Source organism: Crocodylus siamensis, chromosome 7 (genome assembly GCF_052110815.1).
Source record: "Crocodylus siamensis isolate JL-2025a chromosome 7, ASM5211081v1, whole genome shotgun sequence".
In the NCBI taxonomy this organism is placed as follows: domain Eukaryota; kingdom Metazoa; phylum Chordata; order Crocodylia; family Crocodylidae; genus Crocodylus; species Crocodylus siamensis.
Genome location: NC_143401.1, coordinates 5326517 through 5348546, shown reverse-complemented (window position 1 = coordinate 5348546; position 22030 = coordinate 5326517). Strand labels below are relative to the sequence as shown.

Below are 22030 nucleotides of genomic sequence, written 5' to 3'. Positions count from 1 at the left end.
GCAGCCCTCTGCACTTTAGCACCCTCATGCCCCAGCCAGCCTGTGTCACTGTCTACACATACATTTCCATGCATGTAATTACTCCACTGAGGGATAGGACTGCCCCCAACAGTACCAGCCTATGGCAGTTGGTTAATGTACTGTGCCCTAATACTGGAGCACGTGTAGACTGTGACACTTTACTGCAGAGCTAGTCAGTCAACTCCACAGTAAAGTGCATGTGCAGATGCATCCTGTTAGAAGTACAGGCAGTCCTCAGACTTAAGACACAATTGGTTCCTGAAAACTTTGCCTTCAGTTGAAATGTTGGAACTCAGAACCAATTTTCCCATAGGAAACAATGTTATAAATGGTGGATTGGTTCCTGAACCAAGGCCCGATACCCTAGTTCACCAAAAGTAACCCAGAATTTTGTACTCAGTCAATTATAGATGAGTAATATAGCTACATTAGTGTATTTCAATTGTAAATAGCAATCATATTGATTTGGAAGGACTTCTTTGAGGTGACTTTGATGGACTTGTTGAAGGGTTTTTGTCTGGAGTCTTTTCAGAAGTCTTGGCTGCAGGTTTTTCTGGAGTTGTCTGCTTTCTTAAAGGCAGCGTCCAAGGAAGTTTGGACAGATGTTCTCCAGGGAGATAGGTGACAGAGCAAACTTGTTTGCTGGCGTGGCATGGTGTGGTGTCAGATCAAGCCTTGTAAAGTCAAAACTGAGGTCAGAAAGTTGAAAGTGTCAATTTATAAACGTTGTAAGTGTGAAATGTTGTAACTTAACTGCCTACAACTCCAGTCAATACTAAGACATACTGCTTTAGGCTATCCAAAGGACTCTGAGCTACCTTTAGCAGAAACATGAGGAGGGCTGTGCTTTCCTCCAAGGCTTTCTGAGGAAGTGACTACTTATTTGATCTCCTATGGAAAAAGTCAAAAAGTATGCACAGATAATCATGCAAAGCATTGTTGTGGTTTGTTTAACAACAAAACACCACATTTTGTGGACTCAGATATTATTCAGTAATTGTACATTTGTGCACTATGTTCCTGCTTTCCATAAAACATGATCCAAATTCTAGTTCTTTTACTCAAAGCTGGAGGTTTCATTTCATGTCCAAGGAATTTTAAAATAATAGAGAAAAACTATTATTTTCTCATCTGTGTGTAGGGTATGGAAGTAGGAAGGCATGACCATTGTTAGGTTACAGGTTGGGGTGAAAAATAAGGAACTGAGTATCCCTTGTTCTTGCAAGATACAGGCAGGATGGTTCCTCTGAGAACAAACTGCTGAGGGAAAAATGGTGCATCAAAGCCCTATTAAGGGCCATGATGGGAAGAGAAGTAGAACATGAGACAACAGAACTTAAATGGGAGAAGACGAGGGGGTTAGAAAGAGGACTCTGAGGCACTATGGCTTCTTTAGGGAGAAAAGAAGAATACGAAGAAAGGAGTAGTAAATCCCGTCTGAGGAACCTATGGACTGATGCAAAAAGGATCTGGGTCATTAAGGCCCCCGTTACACAAAAAGGTGTGGAAATAGGCATCTAGGGCGTCGCGTTCCCTCGTGGGGAGCATGTGGGCGTGGGAAGAGGAAAGCAGCCGGGCTGCGGGGCGAGCTCCGGCGGAGGCAGCTGCTGGGCTGCGCCTGCAATCGGTGCGTTGCCCCTTTAATTGTGTCCCCAGCCCTCGGGCGTCTCTGTCCAACGCCCACGTCAGCAAATACCTTTTGTTTCTCTCCCGCTCGGGCTTCCGCGGCTTGGGGCTGCGGGACGGGCCGTGAAGGCGACGGCGAGCCCGAGCGGGGCCTGGGATCCGCACCCGGTCCCGCTGCCCCCGGCCGAGCAGCGAGCGAGTGAGCGAGCGGCGCAGCCCGCGGAAGCCGAGCGGTGAGTGGCGGCTCCGCAGCCCGCCGCCAGGCCGGACTGGGCGCTGGGCTGGGCTGGGGCGGGAGCGGCTCCGGGGCGCCAGGGGCTGGCGGCGGGGCTGGGCGCTGCCTGCGGACGCCCCGAGCCGGCGCTGCGCGGAGCCGAGCATCAGCCCAGCCCGAGCGGCGCGGAGTGGGCGCCATTTGCAGCCCCGGGCGCGGCTGCAAGGAGCCGGGAGGAGGCAACAAAGGGCTGAGCGGAGGGAGCGGGGCCGGGCGGCGGGAGGGAGGGAGCGAGGGAGGCGGGCCGGGCCGAGCCGGCCCGCGCCGCGCGGGGCACTGGGGAGCCGCACAATGGGGCCCCCGCGCTGCAGCCTGGCGCGGGCGGGCGCTGCCGGGCTCGTGTCCCGAGGCGCCCGTGGGGCCGCCCTGCAGCCCGTGTCGGGCTCCGCGCCCGGCGATGGCGATGGCGATGGCGACGGCGGGCGGGAGGGGGCGATGGCGGGCGGGCGCGGGGGCTGCGGCTCGGAGCGAGCGGCTGCTCGGCGCTGTCGGCGGGCGTGTCTAGCGCCGTCGGGCGTCCCTGGCTCCCGGGGCTGCACGGCCTCTCCGGACTGGACGTGCGGGTGAGTGACGGCGGCCTCCGCCAATGGCGCCGGGAGGGGGCGGCCCCGCTGCCGCTCCCGCTCGGCTCCTGCCGCTGTCTCCTTGCCTAGTCGCTCGTCGGTCCCTCTGAAGCTGTGACCATGGCTGGGCTAAGGCAGCCAGGTAACGTTAGCTCGCAACACAGGCTCTTGTTCCATGGTGTCCATAACTGCTGCGGGCCTGGTTCCTCCTCCGTGCTGAGTTTCAAGGGCGGTGTAGAGCTGGCACCGAGTCCTTTGAGCTTTAGACAGGGGCCGTGTTGTGGTAGCAGGGAGGGGGCCCTGATGATGCAGCACACGTGCTGGGGGGGTAACATCTTTCATTGGATAACTGTATGGTTAGTATAGACACAGGCAAGCTTTCCAGTATAGCAGTACCTTAAGTTGGGCTTCGATGCAGCATTTACTGACATGTTTCTTCCTCTTCTACCACTAGACTGTTGCAAGTTGTCTCTTCCTTTCAAAACAGATGGTATATGCTGTGTCCCGTGTGTATATATGTGTGTGTGTATATATATATATTTTTTAAAAGGAGCTTAGTTTTTTAACCTGGGTTTAGCAGCTTTTGTTTCTGTCTACAACAGTGCCAAAGTCAAGATTGTTGTTGTTCTTTGTTTTAGAGCTGCACTTCCCATTTATCGCTTTGGGATGGAGATTTCTTCCCACCAGTTTCATCTCCTGGAGCAACTCAATGAGCAACGCAGGCAAGACCTGTTCTGTGACTGCAACATCCTGGTTGAGGGGAAGGTTTTCAAAGCACATCGAAATGTGCTGTTTGCCAGTAGCGGCTATTTCAAAATGCTCCTTTCCCAGAGCTCGAAGGAGACTAGTCAGCCAACAACTGCTACCTTCCAGGCATTTTCTCCTGACACTTTTACTGTTATTCTAGATTTTGTTTATTCAGGCAAACTGTCTCTCACTGGTCAAAATGTCATTGAAGTCATGTCAGCTGCCAGCTATCTTCAGATGACTGATGTTATTAGTGTTTGTAAGACATTCATTAAGTCATCACTAGACATCAGTGAGAAAGAGAAGGATCGCTATTTCAGCCTGTCAGACAAAGATGTAAATTCAAATGGTGTGGAACGCTCCTGCTTGTATGGTGCTGGCTGGAGGGCGGAAAGCAGCCCTCCTCATTCTCACCTAAGTCCAGAGCAAGGGTCTTGCATGATGGGTGGAAATACATGGAGCAGTTTCACTTACTATCCGTCTTCTCGAAGTACACAGCAGCAATTGGCCAAACATGACCAAAGGCAGGATTCCATTAAAAAACCCAGACATCTAGGACTGCAACAGCCTTCTGACATTCCCCACTATAAATCAAGTAAGCTCGAAGACCGAGCTTCAGAGCCTACAAGTCACATGTCTCCATCTGAAGAGCAAGTTCAGATTGAAGCAGAAGTTGAATCTCCCCATGTTGGGTACCAGTATGGTCAAGGATCTGATGTGCTACCAAGGAGTTTAGCTGTGTCGCAGCAAGAGCATGAATCACCCCGTTCTTCTAGCAAGTCAAAGTCTTCAAAAGCAGACGAGCAATATGCCAACATACCCTCAATTTTAGGTGTAATGGGAGGCTGGGCTGATGGTACGAATTACCTATTTGTGTCTCTCTCTTCTATTTTTACCAAAGTTGCAATGGAGTATTGATATAATAATCAGAACTAATGACTTGAAAATATGCCTAACTCTGTGTGTGTGTGTGTGTGTGTGTGTGTGTCCCTTCAAAATACAGTGAGCTTCATCTTGGCAGTTCAGTCAATATTTTTTACTTTGAATCTTAGCAGTTTCAGCATAGGTGATAATCAGTTGCTTTTTCTTTTACTGAGCTCCTGTAATTTAATGTGCAAGGACTCTGATGTTCTGTGAAAATGAAAAGATAGGCAATACTATTTCTTCTGAAGAAAAATGACTTATAGCTCTGCTGGCTTTTTTGCTTTTCATTATTTGCATAACTGTTACAGTAGAAATATGTTTCTTTCTAGAATTGGTCACAATACTGCATATACGACTCTTTCAGATATATAAAATCCTTTTTTACAACAGATGACCTGCCCAGGATGAGATTCAAATGTCCATTCTGCACCCACGTGGTGAAGCGAAAAGCAGACCTAAAGCGGCATCTGCGTTGCCATACTGGAGAACGACCTTATCCATGTGAGGCATGTGGAAAAAGATTTAGCAGACTAGATCACCTAAGTAGCCATTTTCGAACAGTATGTATTTTAGATAATGAGTGCATGATTTAATTCAATTTAATGTGTATATATCTGTATGCGTTAATTTAATTTGGTATGGGTGCCTGGTATTTTAAGTTATTTAGTCTGCTTTGTATGAATAGAAAGACATTTCTCCTAGGAGGGTGGTGAAGTACTGGAACAGGTTACCCAGAGAGGTGGTGAACTCTCTATCCTTGGAGGTTTTTAAGACTAAGGTAGACAAAGTCTTGGCGGGGATGATCTAGTTGGGGCTGGTCCTGCTCTGAGCAGGGATTGGACTAGGTGTGACCTCCTGCAGTCCCTTCCAACCCTCATTTTCTATGATTCTGTGAATATAACAGTTTTCTTAAAGTTTACACGAAATAGTATTCTAAGTGGTTCAAAGATAAGGCAACTTGAAATGTAATGCTTTTGAAAAGGAGTGACTTCCACCCTTGTTTAAAGGATCCAAAAAGTCCAATATAGTATTTCAGACTTTGTGTAAAGAACTTGTTGGCCCCTTTGTAGATAAGTGAATGTTCCTCAAATGAGTTAAAAATAATTTCTGGAACTTCTCTGGCCCCTACCAGTTTGTTTTGTCTTAAAAATCATTTTTTCCTCTTTCCTGCCACTGTGTGAAAGATCCTTGGAAATAAGGAAACAAACTGACTAAGCAATCTGACTGTACACAAAATACTGCCAGTGCATAAAGTAAAAGAAAAAAGAAATATTTTTTCCATGTGTCAGTAGGTGGACTTGCAAGCAAGTTTAAGTTTTAATTTTGTCTCATTTTTAATACTTGTTTTAAAGAACAATTTCAGGAAGGAGGCAAAATAGATGGGAGTGGGGAGATGAGCGGGAACACTGGAGAATGGAGAAGAGGTATGCCAACAGAGAAGTAGGAGAGGGTGGCTGGAGGATATAAAGCAGCTGCAGCTATGCCATGTGGCAGAGTGAAGGAGCTGCAGCTGCATGTGGTGACTTGTGAGCAAAATACAGATGGAGAAGCAAAGTGAGAGAAATAGCTATTAAAAAAAATAGACCAGACAAGTAAGATTTTTCAGAGTGATACAGCATAGTGGAATCTATAATCTCTGGAAAATGTTACATTAGTTCTGACCTATAATTTAAATGTTGTGTCATAATCGGAATTAAAGCCATATATTTGTTTCCTTGTCATGGTAGCTCTGTTGGCCTTTCCTGGGGCCTTATTTTTCATTTAGCAATTTGTAGCAACAGCATATTGAAAAGGCTTCAACAACGTACAAAAACTTAGATTCTTAAAACTTTTCCATAGCTATCTGCTTATGCGCACACAAATGCACAGGCCATTGGCAAATCATAATAGTAGCACTGAAGGCTAGGAAGAATGACCGGTTGCCCCCACTGCCACTCCCTGAGATTCTCACTATGGTGTAAATGAGAGCAGTGATTCTCAACCAGGGTTCGGTGAGAAACTTTTAAGGGTGCAAAATAATATTAGCATTGTTAGGTATGCAAACACCCATGTGATTCATGAGATAAGCCCAATTGCAGTTTGTTGTAGTTCTTTGCAACAGAAAATTGCACTTTAAGGTGGATCCACAACTGGTTGGATCATTGTGTTCAACAAGTAGTCATCAATGACTCAGTGTCTATTTGGAAGAAGTATCAAGGTGGATTTCCCAGGGGCTTGTCTTGGGAATTGTTCAGCATCTTCACTAATGACCTGGACAGTGTCACTGAGTACACTTTAGCAAATCTGCAGATAACATCAAGATGTATGGAGTTGCAGGTACTCTGGAAGGTAAGGGCAGGATTCAGAATGACCTGGATGAACTGAAGAAATGGTCAAAAATCAATCAGGTGAAATTCAACAAGGACAAGTGCAAAGTCCTGCACTTCAAATGAAATAATTACATGAATAGATACAGATTGTGGAAAGATGGGCTAGGCTGCTCCATTGTAGAGAAAGTCCTGGGGGTTACAAAGGACCATAAGCTGCATATAAGTGAACAGTGTGCTTTTGTTGCACAAAAACGAAACAAACAAACCCGAAAAAACCCAGCCAACAGCATACTGGTTGTATTCAAAGGAGTGTCTCTTGCAGATCAAGAGAAGTGATTCTTTCACTCTATTTGGTACTAGTCAGGCCTCACCTGGAGTCCTTGTGTCCAGTTTTGGGCACAACACTTCAAGAAAGAAATGAACAGAATAGAAGAGTCTAGTGCAGAGTAAAATAAAAATATTAGAGGCTTGGGAAACCTGACTTATGAGGAAAGACTGAAAGAACTATGATTATTTAGTCTGGAGAAAAGAAGACTGAGGGGGGATTTGATAACAGGCTTTACATACCTGAAGAGCAACTATAAAGAGGATAAAAATTAGCTTTTCTGTCCTCTACAGCCACAGAGGACTAGAAGTCATGGCCTCAAACTGCAGCAGAGGAAATTTTTTAAGTTGGAGATTAGGAAGACCTTTCTCATTCTGAGGGTGGTCAAGCATTGAAACAGGCTGTCTAGAGAAGTTGTGGAATCTCCATACCTGGACACTTTCATAGAATCAATGAGTCAGTAGGGATCTACACAGATCATCTAGTCCGACCCTCTGCCATGGGCAGGAAGGAGCACTGAGGGTGGAAGGGGTCATAAGACCCCAGCCAGGTGCCTATCCAGTCTCCTCTTCAAGATTTCCAGGGAAGGTGAGAGCACCACTTCCCTGGGAAGCCTATTCAAGACGTTAGACACTTGACTGGGATTGTTTAGTCACAGATGATTCTGCCTCAAGCAACAGGCTGGACTAGATGATCTCACAAAGTCCCTTCTAGACCTACTTTCTATGATCCTAATGTTTTTCTATACCAGGGGTTTTCAACCTTTTTTAATAAGTGTAGCTCTGGCGGCTGGACATGGAGCAGGAGGAGGGGAGTAGGTGCAGCATGGGGTGGTGGTGGCCACTGCCATCACCTGAAAACTCCCCCACGCCCCCGGCATCTGGCTGGCTGGGTGGGTGGCATCTGTGCAGCCTGCAGAGAGGCACTGCTGCCCTCCCCTCCCAGCCCTGCTCCTGGGAGGCATAGGTGCAGGGTGGTGGGTGGCAGTGCTCTGGTGTGCCCCCAGTTGACAACCCCTGTTCTATACTAAAAAATTGAGTGAAAGCTAAGAGCTAGCATTTTTTTGATGGATGCTGTGAATCTAACCAGGTTGCCAGGAATCTAAAAGGGTTGAGAATTGTTGACTTGCCTCATTTCAGACCTAAAATTAATGGTCTTCCACACAGACTTGGCATCTTTATATTTATAGTATGGAAAGTATATATCAGCAAAAGAATGCTGAAAGTCAAATTATAGTTATGGATGTTTAAATAATCAATCCTGTATCCTTTAAGTTTCTTGCAGGGATAATTTTTGGGCAGTCAACCTGGGTTTTTGTTACACTTTGGTTATATCAACAGGGATGGGAAATGTTGACCTTAAAGTGAACCCTAAGCCCAGACTTAATGGGTGTGTCTACACATGCATTAATGTGCTGTAGTTACTGCGTGTTAAGTTTTATACCTGTAATAATTGGTACTGACTCAAGGTGCGGTAACTCGCGCTACTGTACAGTAGTGCTGGCATACGTCTTTTAAGTGATGCTAATGCGCAGTAGACTAATTCGACTGCACGTTAGTGCACAAGTACAGCTTTTGCTATGGTACACTAATAAGTAGCAAAATTAGTCTACTGAGCATTTAGTATCTCAAGTAGATGTGCCCACTGACTATCTAAATCCTTTCACTTGACCCCTTGTGGCAGTCTAGATATGTAGGAGAGTCACTAGAAGGGCAGAAAATTTTTATGTTACGTTGATTCTTTAATATGACGTTTCATTTCCAAATTGGGCATATTCCTCAAAGACAATATCCAAAATATCAAAAGATAGAACTTAATTACTTCTTGGCTTACAAAAGTTTATGAAGCAGCTTTCAAAAGGCAAATGTTCTATAGTGTTGATATTTAAGTCATGGCGCAGGTGCTTTAGCTGTGTTGTGAAACCTCATTTCTGACTATTTAGAAATTAAATCAGCATGACATGATATTTTATTTATAAATCTGAATCCAAAATGTTAAAATACAAAGCACAACTTGTCTGATTATCCTTCTCTTTTTTGGGGAAAACATCAGCTTTTATTCATTTCAATCTTCACAGATTCATCAGGCGTGCAAGCCAATCTGCAGAAAGTGTAAACGCCATGTGACTGAGCTGACAGGACAAGTGGTCCAAGAGGGAACAAGACGGTACAGACTGTGTAATGAGTGTCTAGCAGAAGCTGGCATAGACAGCATCCGCATTGACTTGGAGGCTGAGCCATCACTAGAATTTCCACAAGAAGGGGATAAGGATTCCAGGTGGCACTATGGTGAAGACAACAGATCTGATGTGGAGATTGTGGAGGATGGGTCCACTGACTTGGTCATTCAACAGGTTGATGACAGTGAGGATGAACCAGAAGAAAAGGAAGTCAAGCCAAATATTAGGTAGTTATGAGTGAAACGAAGAGTAAGTCTCTTCACATTGAATTCCTGTGTCTTGACCATAAGCACCCAACCAGCCAGTCTTTAAGATACAAAAATCTGTTGGCTTGTTATGAACTCATCCTAATTGCATGCACTTACGGACATGCCATTGAGTCCATTCTGAATTTTGTTATTCAAAGTACCAATATTTTGCTTCATTAGAAAGAATACATCCCAAGATGGAATAATGGATGAGCAAAGGAACTGAACTACTACACTGATAGTTTTTTTATAATAGGCAATGAGTCCTTTCATCAGTGGTTGGGCGGGAGGTGGGAGGGTTTAAATAATTTAAAATAAATCTCAGAAAATTATTGTAAATTACCCAAATTTTAACACATTTAGAGATTTGGGTTTTTTTATATGCCATGTCACCTGATGACAACGAAGTGCAAAAGAGGTAACTTGGTGTAGCATATAAACAACACCCTTTTTCAGAATCCGAAATGAGGGTAATCTTCCATGCATTTTAATGAAGTCTTCATACTGAGTTTAGAGGAGCCAGGTAGAACATTCAGTAATAATGTATATAAAATGTTTTGGATGCTATAGCACATACATCTGGAAAAGCACTTTCTTGTAAAATTTATTCTAATAAGGAAAAACTTTAGCAGACCATTCATTCAGGAAAACCTTCTTTACTAGGAAATAAACACATGAACAATATTCCTAGTCAATGCACCACAAATCAAGTAATTGCTGAGACATATCATTCCATAATAATACTAAATGTTTTATTCACTCTGGAAAGTGGGAATACTGTTTCTTCTATCAAACATTTCTGAACTTTTGTTAACCATAAAAAAAAAAACTGTACTTCTTAAAATGCCAAGCCAATGTGACTACCAATTGTTATGTACAGAACAGATACAGGACTACCAATGGCATTCAAACTTCCCAGGAACTCTGAAGGAAACACCCTCTGGGATAAAATGGTATTTCAGCCCTCATTCTAGTTTCTTCCTTTCTCTTCTTTCAGTTACTGGCAGTGGTGGCACAACCAAATAGCTTGTATGCCTAGTATTTAGTAACTGAACCGATAGCAACTACTGTTTCTGTATTTAATATTTTTATCTGTATTTACCTATACCCAGTTTGAATTGAAAAGTTTTAAGGAGAAGACCTCATCAAGTTACATGTTTCCAAAGCTATTATGCCACCAAGGAGACCCTTTTATTCTCTTTCTAAACTTTCTCAGTTTGCATTATGTATCAGCATGCACCAAAAACCATGAATATCATTTAGAATAGAAGGGATGACTAGAGCCAACAAAATAGTAGTGTCCCTTTAAGACAAAACAAGCCCCTTCCTGATAAAGTGCATTTTTAGTTGACCAGTACAGAAAACGAGAAGCTAGCCCTCATTGCTAGTGTAATTGCTAGAAATAACTTTGAGCTGGGTACTTTTAAGAAAATGGGATGTGATTACTAAAGTTTTAATTCCGCACTCGTTGAAGTCGGACAGCTTATTATTGACTTCAGTGAGTACAAGCTTCAACCGTATTTTATTCCCACTGGTCTTGTTCGTTTGTTTTTTTCCTGTTAGTATGTTTCAAGATTTTATCCCTTGGAACCACGTGCATAAGCATGCTTGGCTGCAATCTGTGTTAATTAATGCACATTTCCAGATAGGTGCCCATTTATATTCCAAAACTGGTATGCAAATTCCATTTATGTAAATTTGCACAAGTTTTATTTTGCTTCAGAATTACCTGAAAGAGTGGCATTTTCTTTTACAGCTGCCAATCCCTAGCCACAGCATCTGTTAAGAAAACCCAAATGCTGCCTTACTGGAGATCACCTCCTTGGTAAATAAGCTCACCCTGCTGGCAGGGGCTGAATACAGTCCAATAGCATTATAGGGTCCACAGTTTTTAAGACTGGCAGCTAGGCCACTGCTGGGACCAATCTCTTCTGCAGCACCCAGCTTTCTCTGCTCCGTGCTGAGGGTAGCTCTCATGCTTCCCCACACCCTTGCAGCTTCCACATACCCTAGCAACTCAATGCTGCTGATTTTCTTGTCAACAGGGATGGGGAGAAGCAAATTCAGTTGTAAGGGTAAGCAAAGGTTGCTGAAGTGGAGCAAGAGAGTAACCCTTTTACAGAGCAGGGAGGGCTGGGGCCACTGCCTGCTACATGCTGTGGAGGGGATTGCCTACACATGGCAGAGGAATGCGTGGTGCAGGGCAGAGAATGCGCTCATGCCATTTCATGTTGCAGATTTCTACTTGCCATGTGCCAGCTCTGGCCCACACACCACAGATTGCCTATCCCTCTCTAGCAAGTTCCTCTTCCTCTCCCCTTGTTTGCCTTAAAACAGTGTTAACTGTCTCTAGAGTAGTGTTTCCCAATCCTTGGGTCATGACCCAAAAGCGGATTGCAAGAACATATAAAAGAGTTGTGAACAAACTTTAAAAATGGATTATCCTTTAAAGGAGAAAAATGTGGGAAAATGTGGGTTTTCCCTTGCAGACTGGCAGAGTTCCAGCCTGCGTGGAGCTGTTTGGGGCCCTCCATGCTTCACACATGCACCCTGTCCCATGTACTTCGGAGATGGGACCTGGGCGGGGGGGACAGCAAATTGGGATTGGCCATTGATGTTACAAGTGGGTTCTGGTACAAAAAAGGTTGAGAACCATTGCTCTAGTGGACATCTCATCCATTTTTCTTTAAATAGCAGGATGAGATAGCCTGAGGTCGGCTCTAAAAGGAGAAGCCCATAGTGAGCTTAACCAAACATCTTGCACAAAAGTCACTTGAAACTTTTTATCTTAACCAATCCCCACTAATGTTTGGGAGAGGGAGGAAGCCCAGCCGAGGCCTTCTGTTGCTGTTAAACACTCATAACTCACTATGGTTAGAAACATTCAAAATATTCCATGAACAACTTTAACTAACTTTAAAATAGAAAAAAGGAACATATGTAAAGATGTGCCAAAGACTTTCTGCAGATGGCAAACTACTTGAGGGACTGTTTGCTGAGACCTAATTTAGCATACATTTTGCTCCCTACTTGTAAACTAGCAGTTTGCACTCAGCAGTCTGTAGCAGTGCCCACTGCCACAGAATACCGTTGGGGGAGAGAGCTTTAGGACTCACAGCGGATTCTGGGCTACATTTGCTGAAGGTACAATCTACGGTAGACATTGCCTACTGTACAGATAGGTACAGAGGGGTTTTTGGCTTTGAGAGTCTCGATCAAATAGAATATAGGAACATAGGACTACAAGGGCCCCCCCATGCCACTGAGTCCAATGATACGATTAAAAGGACTGTGTTCAAGAGTATTCAGGACCAGATGCTTCAGAAAAAGATGAAACATTTCTGTAATGGACAATTATGTAATAACTTGTTCAGCTAGAGAAAATGTATTTCTACATGCAGACAACTAGTTGCTGGCTACACCCTGACAGACTATGGTTTCTATAGCTTTATATGTTTTTATGTTAGCTAATGTAATTAGATTTTATTTTAGTTATTTTATATCATATTAAGCCTTGGAGCGCTAACTCCTGGCAATGAGTTCTACAGGTCAATTATGTCTTGTATTTAAAAAACTATCAGTTTTATATTTGTTGCCTCTATTTTCATTTGTTGTTTTCATATTTTTGTGTTGTAAGACAGCATAAATGAAAGTGCTAGATAATCATTGATCATTTACATACTTCTTTATGTCCATTCATTGCTTCTTTTCTTAATTGTAATGGTTCTAATTGTTTATTTTTTTCCTTGCCTGAAAGCTATTCTGTGCCTTTCCCACCTAGTATGAAAAGAAAAAGATCAACATCACACACAACTCTTCAGCAGGAGCTCTGTTTCTTTTCAGGGAGAAAACCATAGTCCTGGCAGATTGAACTTTAATGTAAATTGATATTCTGCCAATTTCACAGGATTGTTCCTTACAGAGGTAACTTAGTTGATTGAAATGCTTTCTCCTGGGGACTCTGCCAGACCATGAATAAGGCTTTTCCTCAAAGCACCTAGAGAAAGTTGTTTACTATGGTTGCATTGTCTTCCGCCAACTCACGGATCCACCCCAATTAGGTTTCTGTCCTCTTCATCAAAGCCCTCAGTAGTCTTTTCTTGATCAAGTGCCCATGCCTTTATTCTGATTTTCCTTCATCTTTTCCATTCCTTTCTAATGTTGTTAATCACTTCCTTCTAATGGAGATTTTATTCTTCACTGACTCTCTTATCATCTTCTCCTAGTTTTCCTCCTACCTTTCTGAATGATCTTTCAGTGTCCATTTCAGAAGATTCTTCTCCACCCATGTCCCTTTCCTGTATACTAGTCCTGTGGTTTTGTACTGGAATACTTCCCTCTTCTCTTATCTACACTCTGTCGGGGGGAGACTGCATGTATGTGCTTGGGTTTACAATGCTTCTCTGTGCCAATCATCTCAGGTCAAGTGTGGAGAAATACTTCTCATTCCCCATTCAATCTCTCGTCCTTTTCTTTCTTCATTTTGTTATGGATGGCTAGTCACCCTCTCAAACACAACATGAGAAAAATTATATTCCAAATGTTTCCTCTTTCTCCATGGATTTCCAGTACTGTTGGTAACACCTTAATTGTTCCTTTCATCTGAGTCTGCAACCCCAGTTACCTGTGATTCTTCCATCTCTTCCTCCCCCCACATACACACCATAGCTAAGACATGCTGCTTTGATCACAGTATCTAAAATTTTTTATTTCCTGTCCAAACAGACATATCACTGCTTCCCACCCTAGGATTTTAAGAAAAAAACTATTAATATGCCAGCTGAACACTAATCACAAGAAAAACTCAAATAAATAGGCTTCCCTCTCTGATTTTTAAATGTATATTCTGCTCTTTTATAAAGGAACATATTCAGTATAAAGGAGCATATTCAGTGCAAATAATTGTGATTTAGTGGTTTGATAGACACTTTGTAACCCATGTAATTCTCAGTAGAAAAAGTAGTAAATATCACTGTTAAGATTATTTTCTTTTTCTCATCCTCTTAACTTGATGTTACCCCAATTGGCTACTCTGCACTAATGTCTAGGATTTATCAGGAATGCGACTACACCCATTTTTTGGAACACACCTCAACCATTAACTGACATGTTTGAAAAATACTTCTCTTTTGTGCTGTATATTCCATAACAGTTTGTGAACGGGTTTCTTACCCCTTTCTCTGAAGCACTTGGTACCATGAGACTAGGTGACAAGATTGGTTTGATTTAGTAAAACAGTGCCTATGTTCCTACTTCTCCACATCTCTCTCTCTCTGTCCTTCATCTCCCCCTGCTTTCTTTGTTTAACAGCTACAAAGCAGTGCTAAACTGGAACATCTTGCTCTATAAAACTTATACAGATAATACTATCCTGAATACTAGTACAGTACAAGCATGCTGTGCATTAAATTCAGAAAAGGGAAAATTGACTAATATGAAGAGTTCCACTTCATTGTTTTTAGGACTTTTTTTCCCCCATGTATATTCCAACATATGCCAACAAAAAGTTATTTCAAATGTACCAGTTGGCATCTTTCAGGTGTCCAAAAATGTCACATTCTCACTTCCCTCTCTTCAAAGCACCTACTACAGGTCCAAAAACTGAGACTTTGTTCAGCTCCTGGAGGTGGAAAAAAATGCTTCTTCAACTGAATAAGCAAACACTGCTGAAAACTGCACTCAATAGTGTTGCCCCCATGGTTTGAGCAATTAAAAGTCAACTTTTTGTTTTTTGCAGGATTATTTCCCTGAGAATGGGAAATTAGTGATACAAATCACACATATTCTAGATGTAATACTATTTATTTACCAAAAATAATAATTTATTACTTTCTTATTTTGCTGAATACAGCAGACACAAAAAATGGCAGGCAGTTACTTAGAAGTGTCTTGCTCAGAAATCCCCAAGTCTGCCACTCCAGTACTTGCCATGTCATAAAACCATAGAAAATGTGGGTTGGAAGGGACCTCAGAAGATCATCAGTCCAACCCCTTGCTCAGGGATCCCCAATTAGATCATTCCAGCCAAGGCTTTGTCTAGCTGGGTCTTCAAAACCCCCAAGGATGGAGATGCCACAACCTCTCTGGGTGACCTGTTCCAGTGTTTTACTACCTTCCCAGTGAGAGAGTTTTTCCTAATCTCTAACCTAAACTCGCTTTGCTACAACTTGAGCCCATTGCTCCTTGTTCTGTTATTTGCTACCACTGAGAACAATCCAGCTCCATCCTCTTTGGACCCCCTGCAGGGACTTGAAGGCTGCTGTTAAATCCCCGGTCAGTATTCTCTTCTCTAGACTAAATAAGCCCTGTTCCCCCAGCCTCTCCTCACAAGTCATATACCTCAGCCCCCAAACCATTTTTGTTGCTCTCTTCTAGATTCTCCAATTTGTCCACATCTTTCTACAGTGGGAGGCCCAAAACCGGAGACAATACTCCAGATGTGGCCTCACCAGTACCAAATAGAGGGGAGCAATCACTTCCCTTGATCTGCTGGCAACACTCTTAGTAATGCAGCTCAGTATGCCATTAGCCTTCTGGGGTGTCTATACATGTGCTCCAGGGTGGAGGGCAGTGGGATGCTTTAATTAGAGCAGCTCTGAGAGCCTCATAAGTATTCAACATCCCATGCTTCAAAGTGGTGGTGAGGGCGCTTTAACTAAAGCTTGTTTGATGAGCTTTAGTTAAAGCACCCCTGCCACCTTTTTGAAATGCAGGGATGCTGAATACACATGATGCAGAGGCTACTGAAGTGTGCTAATTAGCATTCTTCATCAGACTCAGCTAATCAGCATATCAGAGCAGAGCTCTGTCACAGGTGTAGGTTCCCCTTGGCAACAAGGGTACACTGCTGGCTCATATTCAGCTTATTGTCCACTGCAACTCCCAGGTCCTTTTCTGCAGAGCTGCTGCCCAGCCAGTCAGCCTCCAGCCTGCACTAGTGCATGGGATTGTTCCATCCTAAGCGCAGGACTTTGCACTTGTCGTTACTGAATCTCATGAGATTTCTTTGGTCCAATCCTCCAATTTCACTAGGTCATTTTGAATCCTAACTTTAGCTTCTGGTGTTTCTACTACTTCCCCACAGCTTGGTGTCATCTGTAAACTTGCTGAAGGTGCACTCTGTGCCATCTTCCAGGTCGTTGATGAAGATATCGAACAAAACAAGAGTGACCCTGGGGCCCTTCACTTGATACTGGCTTCCAGCTAGACATCGAGCCATTGATTACTACCCCTTGAGCCTGATGATCCAGTTAGTTTTCTATCCACCTTACAGTCCATTCATCCAGTTCCTACTTCCTTAGCTGGCTTGCAGCAATGTTGTGGAAGACCATATCAAAAGCCTTGCTAAAGTCAAGGTATACCACATCCACTGCTCTCCCTGCATCCACAGAGCCAGTCATCTCATCAGAGAAGGCAGTCAGTTTGGTCAGGCATGACTTGCCTTTGGTGAATCCATGCTGACAGTTCTAATTAGTTTTTTCCCCTCCAAGTGCATAGAAATGGATTCCTTGAGGAACTGCTCCATGATTTTTCCAGGGACTGAAGTGAGGTTGACGGGCCTGCAGTTCCTCCTTCTTCCCTTTAAAGATGGGCACTATGTTTGCCCTTTTTCAATCATCTGCGACCTTTTCTGATCACCATGAGTTTTCAGAGATAATGGCCAGAGGCTCTGCAATCATATCAGCCAACTCAGCACCTTTAGGTGCACTGCATCCAGTCCCATGGACTTGTATATGTCCACTTTTCTAAATAGTCCCTAACCTGTTCTTTCACCACTGTTGGCTGCTCATTTTCTCCCCGAACGATGCTGCCAGCTGCAGTAGTCTGGGAGGTGACCTTGTCTGTGAAGTCCGAGTACTTCACCATTTTCCATATAATCTAAATTACTCCCCCCATTTAGTAAAGGACCCACACTTTCCCAGATCTTCCTTTTGTTGCTGACATACTTGTAGAAACCCTTCTTGTTGCCTTTCATGTCCCTTGCTAGCTGCAACTGTAATTATTAGGGCTGTGCAAAATTTCGCCAGCTGTTTCGATTTTACACTGTTTTGACTTATTTTGAGCTCAAAACAGTGAAATCAAATCGAAACAGAGGGCTTTGAAACAACCTTAAAACAAAATGAGGCTAGTTGAAACATTTCAAAAATTTTGAAATGTTTTGAGTTTCGAAGCAGCCAGGGGGAGAACCAGGGCTGCGATCCCAGCAGCAGCTGGGAGTGCAGCTGTGGCTCTCCATGTCTCCTGCAGCCAGGCTGCAGGAAGCCAATCACAGCAAAGGGGAAGGGAACTGAGCCCTCCCAAGCGCTGTGATCAGGTTGGGGATGGGAAGTCAGATGGGCTGGCTTCCCATCCCCCCTGCTAGATCGAGCTGAGGATGTAAAGTCCCTGCAGCTCCAATCTGCCTGCCAGATGAGAGAGACTGTTTTGAGCTTCCCCATTATAGCTAATGGGCAAAATGTTGAAACAGCATCAATACAGCCTCACTGTTTCCACAAAGCAAAATGGGACAGCTGTTTCAAATTGAAATGAAATTCAGAACGAAGTGCTATTCCGTGGAAACCTCCAGACTCAAGCTGAAACGGAACGGTGCCATTTTGCACAGCCCTAGTAATTATGCTTTGGCCTTTCTGATTTCATCCCTGCATGCTGAAGCAATGCTCTTACACTCTTCACTTTTTTTGGTCCAGTTTCTACTTCTTGTAAGCTTTGTTTTTGTGTTTTAGCTCACTGAAGTTCCTTGCTAAGCCAGGCTGGTCTTCTGCCATCCTTGCTAGTTTCCCTGTGCACTGGGATTTCATTCCTGCACCCTCAGTAAGGTGTTCAAGAACCCTTATCCCTCTGCTTCTCAGGGTCACTCACACTCATTACTTATTCCAACCTTCTGCCTCTAAAACACACAATTTCTACAACACACAACCTCTATATGCAACCAGATTAACCTTTGAACTACCACATAGCCTAGGGCTTTAAGCAACCTCCCAGTACCACTTAGCCTATTTTACTGCTTAAAGGGGACTGATTTGCTCTCCCATCAAGTTGAAAGCTGGTTTGTCACATATTTGGGCTCTAACGAGATAAATGACTGTTTATGGATCCTGCACTCCCTTTGATATTTTCTAACACTAGTATAATAGTACCAAAATATTTTAACATCTAATTTGGCCTGCCAAAGTCTAGTAGTTTTGAATTGTGTTTTCAATGGTGTTCAGTGAGGATTACAACTAAATCAACTTGATTAAACAGACTTGCTTGAAAAAACACTCCTCGTTCATCTAGTCCAAATAAGGCCAGTCAGCACTACGGTGGTTAATATGTAATGTATTTTCAAACTACTTTTGGCTACAATTAAATAGGGTAGTTAAAAATATTAGAAATCCACTCTGTATTGTTAAGTGGACTGCTCACATCACTAACTACACTGACAAAGGTATGGTTTTGCCTTCCATGAAGTTGGAGCTAGCATCTGTGTCTTCTGACCATTTGACACAAGAAAGACATGTAAAAGTAAACTTCACTCTGGAGGCCCAAAAGTTCATTTTGTATGATTTTTCTTGTTTCTAATCAAACGATCTATAAAATGATTTGAAGTACATTAATTTAATACTTGCCACACTGTAGATAGAGAATATCACTGGGATGTTATCAGAGACAACTGGTAATCAGGTACCAATTAGGTACTATGTCCTGAGATTGCCCGCAGTATTTTTGTGGACTCTCTCAGGAAAGATGGATGAAGATACCAGATTGCTACCATAACAGCATGTGCACACCCATTTGTTATTTTGTATAGAAATGATGGAACACCTCCTTATAATTATAGTAAAGTTTAGGGAAGACACTGTTTCCCCGAGCGCCCCCTGGCATGACAAGGAACAATGGACACAAGTTATTAGAGAGTAGATTTAGATTAGACATCCGCAAGAACTACTTCACAGTTAGGGCAGCTAGGAGCTGGAACCAACTTCCTAGGGAAGTGGTGCTGGCTCCTACCCTGGGGATCTTTAAGGAGAGACTTGATGACTACCTGGCTGGACTCATCTGAGTCCAGTCTTTTCTCCCACCCAGGCGGGGGGTCAGACTTGAAGATCTACAAGGTCCCTTCCGACCCCACTTCTGTGATTCTATAAAAAGTGAACAAATGTGAATTTTATAAATGTTACTGACAACTAAATTACATTTGTAAAATGTCCCCACACCACCAATGCATTGTTCCCACTAAAAAGTTTAGGTCACTATATCATACATGCATTTCTTCCATACCAGAGCTCAGTATGTTACTAATAAGAGTCTTCTGTGCCGGGTTGCTTGTCTATGAACCCTATCCTAGACTGTTTCATAGATTTCATAGACATTAGGGCTGGAAGGGACCTCGGGAGATCATCGAGTCCAGCCCCCTGCCCAAAGGGCAAGAAGTCAGCTGGGGTCATAGAATCCCAGCAAGATAAGCATCCAATTTACTCTTGAAGGTGTTCAATGTAGGTGCTTGAACCACCTCCACCGGCAGACTGTTCCAGACCTTGGGGGCTCGGACAGTAAAGAAATTCTTCCTTATGTCCAGCCTGAAACGGTCTTGCAGGAGTTTGTGACCGTTCGACCTCGTCATCCCTTGGGGCGCTCTGGTGAACAGACGTTCCCCCAGATCCTGGTGGTCACCCCTGATAAACTTATAGGTGGCCATCAGATCACCCCTGAGCCTGCGCTTTTCCAGGCTAAAGAGTCCCATGGCTCTCAGCCTGTCATCGTAAGATCTGTTTTCCTGACCTCTGATCATGCGCGTGGCTCTCCTCTGGACTCTCTCAAGCTTCTCCATATCCTTTTTGAATTGTGGAGCCCAAAACTGGACGCAGTACTCCAGCTGCGGCCTCACCAAGGCCAAGTACAAGGGGAGAATGACGTCCCGGGATTTGCTCGAGAAGCATCTATGGATGCACGCCAGCATTTTGGTCGCTTTACTAGCCGCAGTATCGCATTGCAGGCTCATGTTCATCTTGTGGTCAATGATGACCCCCAAGTCTCTTTCTTCTGTAGTGCTAACCAACATAGCACTGCCGAGCCTATAAGGGTGCTGCAGGTTTTTCCTCCCAAGGTGGAGAACCTTGCATTTTTCGGTGTTAAACACCATGAGATTCTCGTCTGCCCATTTGCTGAGCCTGTCCAGGTCAGCTTGGATCACCCGCCTATCTTCTGGCTTGGATGCTTTGCCCCAAAGTTTGGTGTCATCGGCGAACTTGGCCAGTCCACTCCTAACTCCAATGTCCACATCATTAATGAAGATGTTGAACAGTATGGGTCCCAGGACAGAGCCTTGAGGGACCCCGCTGGTTACAGGGTACCATGATGAGTGACTGCCATCAATCACAACCCTCTGGGTCTGACCACGAAGCCAATTTCCCAGCCAGCGGATTGTGGTGGAGCCAAAGCCACAACCGGCCAGTTTGGCCAAGAGGTGATCATGGGATACCAGATCAAAAGCTTTTTTGAAGTCAAGATATATGACATCAATCTCTTCTTCCTTGTCCAGGTGATAGGTCACCTGGTCATAGAAGGAAATGAGATTGGTCAAACAAGACCTACCCACAACAAACCCGTGCTGGCTGTCCCTTAGAATGTTAGCCTGGGCCAGTCCCTCAAGGATGGCCTCCTTAATAAACTTTTCTAAGATCTTCCCCAGGATAGAAGTCAGGCTGATGGGCCTGTAGTTAGCCGGATCCACTCTCCTCCCTTTCTTGAAGATTGGCACCACATTGGCCTTCTTCCAGTCTTCGGGCACTACACCAGAGCGCCAGGAGTTTTCAAAGATCCGTGCCAGGGGCTGGGCTATGACGCTTGCCAGCTCCTTGAGTACCCTGGGGTGCAGGTTGTCAGGGCCAGCTGACTTGAAGGTATCCAGCTTCTCAAAGTGTTCCTTCACGAGGTCAGCATTGATGGAGGGTAGGGGATTCCCCTCACCCAGATTTCCCTGTCCCATAGCAGGCATGGGCATCCCGTGTGACTGATGAAAGACTGACGCAAAGTACCTATTTAATAGGTTGGCTTTTTCCTGGGCGTCAGTTGTCAGTTGCCCCATCTGGTTTAGCAGGGGTCCAACATTGCCCTTGCTTTTCCTCTGGCTCCCCACATACCTGAAAAAGGACTTTTTGTTGTCCTTGATGCCTGAAGCTAATTGGAGTTCAGTTGCAGCCTTGGCTTTCCTGGTTTGGTCCCCGCAGGACCGGACCAGTGCGGAGTAATCCTCCTTGGAGGTGAATCCCGTCCTCCATCCTTTGTAGGCTTTCCTTTTTAGCCACAGTAGGTCCGCTAGGTCTCTGGAGAGCCAGGGGGGCTGCTGTGCCTTCTTGCTGTTGTGTCATCATCTTATGAGAAAACTCCCATAACTGAACTACAACTTAGTTTTTGCCATCTCAGTCGCAACTTCGGCAAATACAAAGCAACAGAGTTTCTTCTTCTTCTTTTTTTAACGTGGAGTACTACAAAGTTGATTTAAAGTTAGAACGCAAAACAACATGAAAGAAGAAGCCTCTTATGCCCAAAACGATAAGTTGGGAGGAAAAAAGGTTCAGAAGCCGTTAAGTCACTCACTGCTCTCATCTTGCTTTTTAAAAGACTGGTAATAACTGAGTCTACCCTTCCACTTCGATCCCTGTCCTGCGGTGGTGTGATCTGACGATCGGGACTGCAGCTCCACCCGCCATGTGCCTTCTCATTTATTTTTTGGGGGTAGGAGAAAAACGGGAAGCAAAACCAAAACACTTCCAGTGTCAGTTCTGCAGATGTCACCTGCCCTCCCGTTGGTCGAAAACCTCCCCCAAGTACA

At 44.1% G+C, this 22030-nt stretch overlaps 1 protein-coding gene across 4 annotated transcripts; it reads left to right on the top strand.

Annotated features, from left to right (window-relative positions):
• Window positions 1-1584: 1584 nt before the first annotated feature.
• Window positions 1585-19032, top strand: LOC149859387 (zinc finger and BTB domain-containing protein 8A-like). 4 transcript variants are annotated; one of them, XM_090057488.1, is made up of 4 exons: window positions 1585-1648; window positions 3123-4087; window positions 4546-4715; window positions 8867-19032. In XM_090057488.1, exons 2-4 carry the CDS (start codon window positions 3151-3153, stop codon window positions 9197-9199), a joined length of 1440 nt encoding a protein of 479 aa, XP_089913614.1. In that variant the 5' UTR covers window positions 1585-1648; window positions 3123-3150; the 3' UTR covers window positions 9200-19032. The 4 variants fall into 4 exon arrangements, with proteins under 4 accessions (XP_089913614.1, XP_089913612.1, XP_089913611.1 ...); XM_090057486.1 differs by lacking the exon at window positions 1585-1648 and adding an exon at window positions 1655-1880 and having other exon boundaries at window positions 8867-19031; XM_090057485.1 differs by lacking the exon at window positions 1585-1648 and adding an exon at window positions 2378-2484.
• The last annotated feature ends 2998 nt before the right edge of the window (window positions 19033-22030 follow it).

What these genes read in the sequence shown, in the direction of transcription:
- LOC149859387 (XM_090057488.1), top strand. Translation starts at nt 3,151, where the DNA reads ATGGAGATTTCTTCCCACCAGTTTCATCTCCTGGAGCAACTCAATGAG. An exon ending in AATGGGAGGCTGGGCTGATG is followed by an intron (nt 4,088 to 4,545) that starts GTACGAATTACC and finishes TTTTTACAACAG; the next exon opens with ATGACCTGCCCAGGATGAGA. An exon ending in TAAGTAGCCATTTTCGAACA is followed by an intron (nt 4,716 to 8,866) that starts GTATGTATTTTA and finishes CAATCTTCACAG; the next exon opens with ATTCATCAGGCGTGCAAGCC.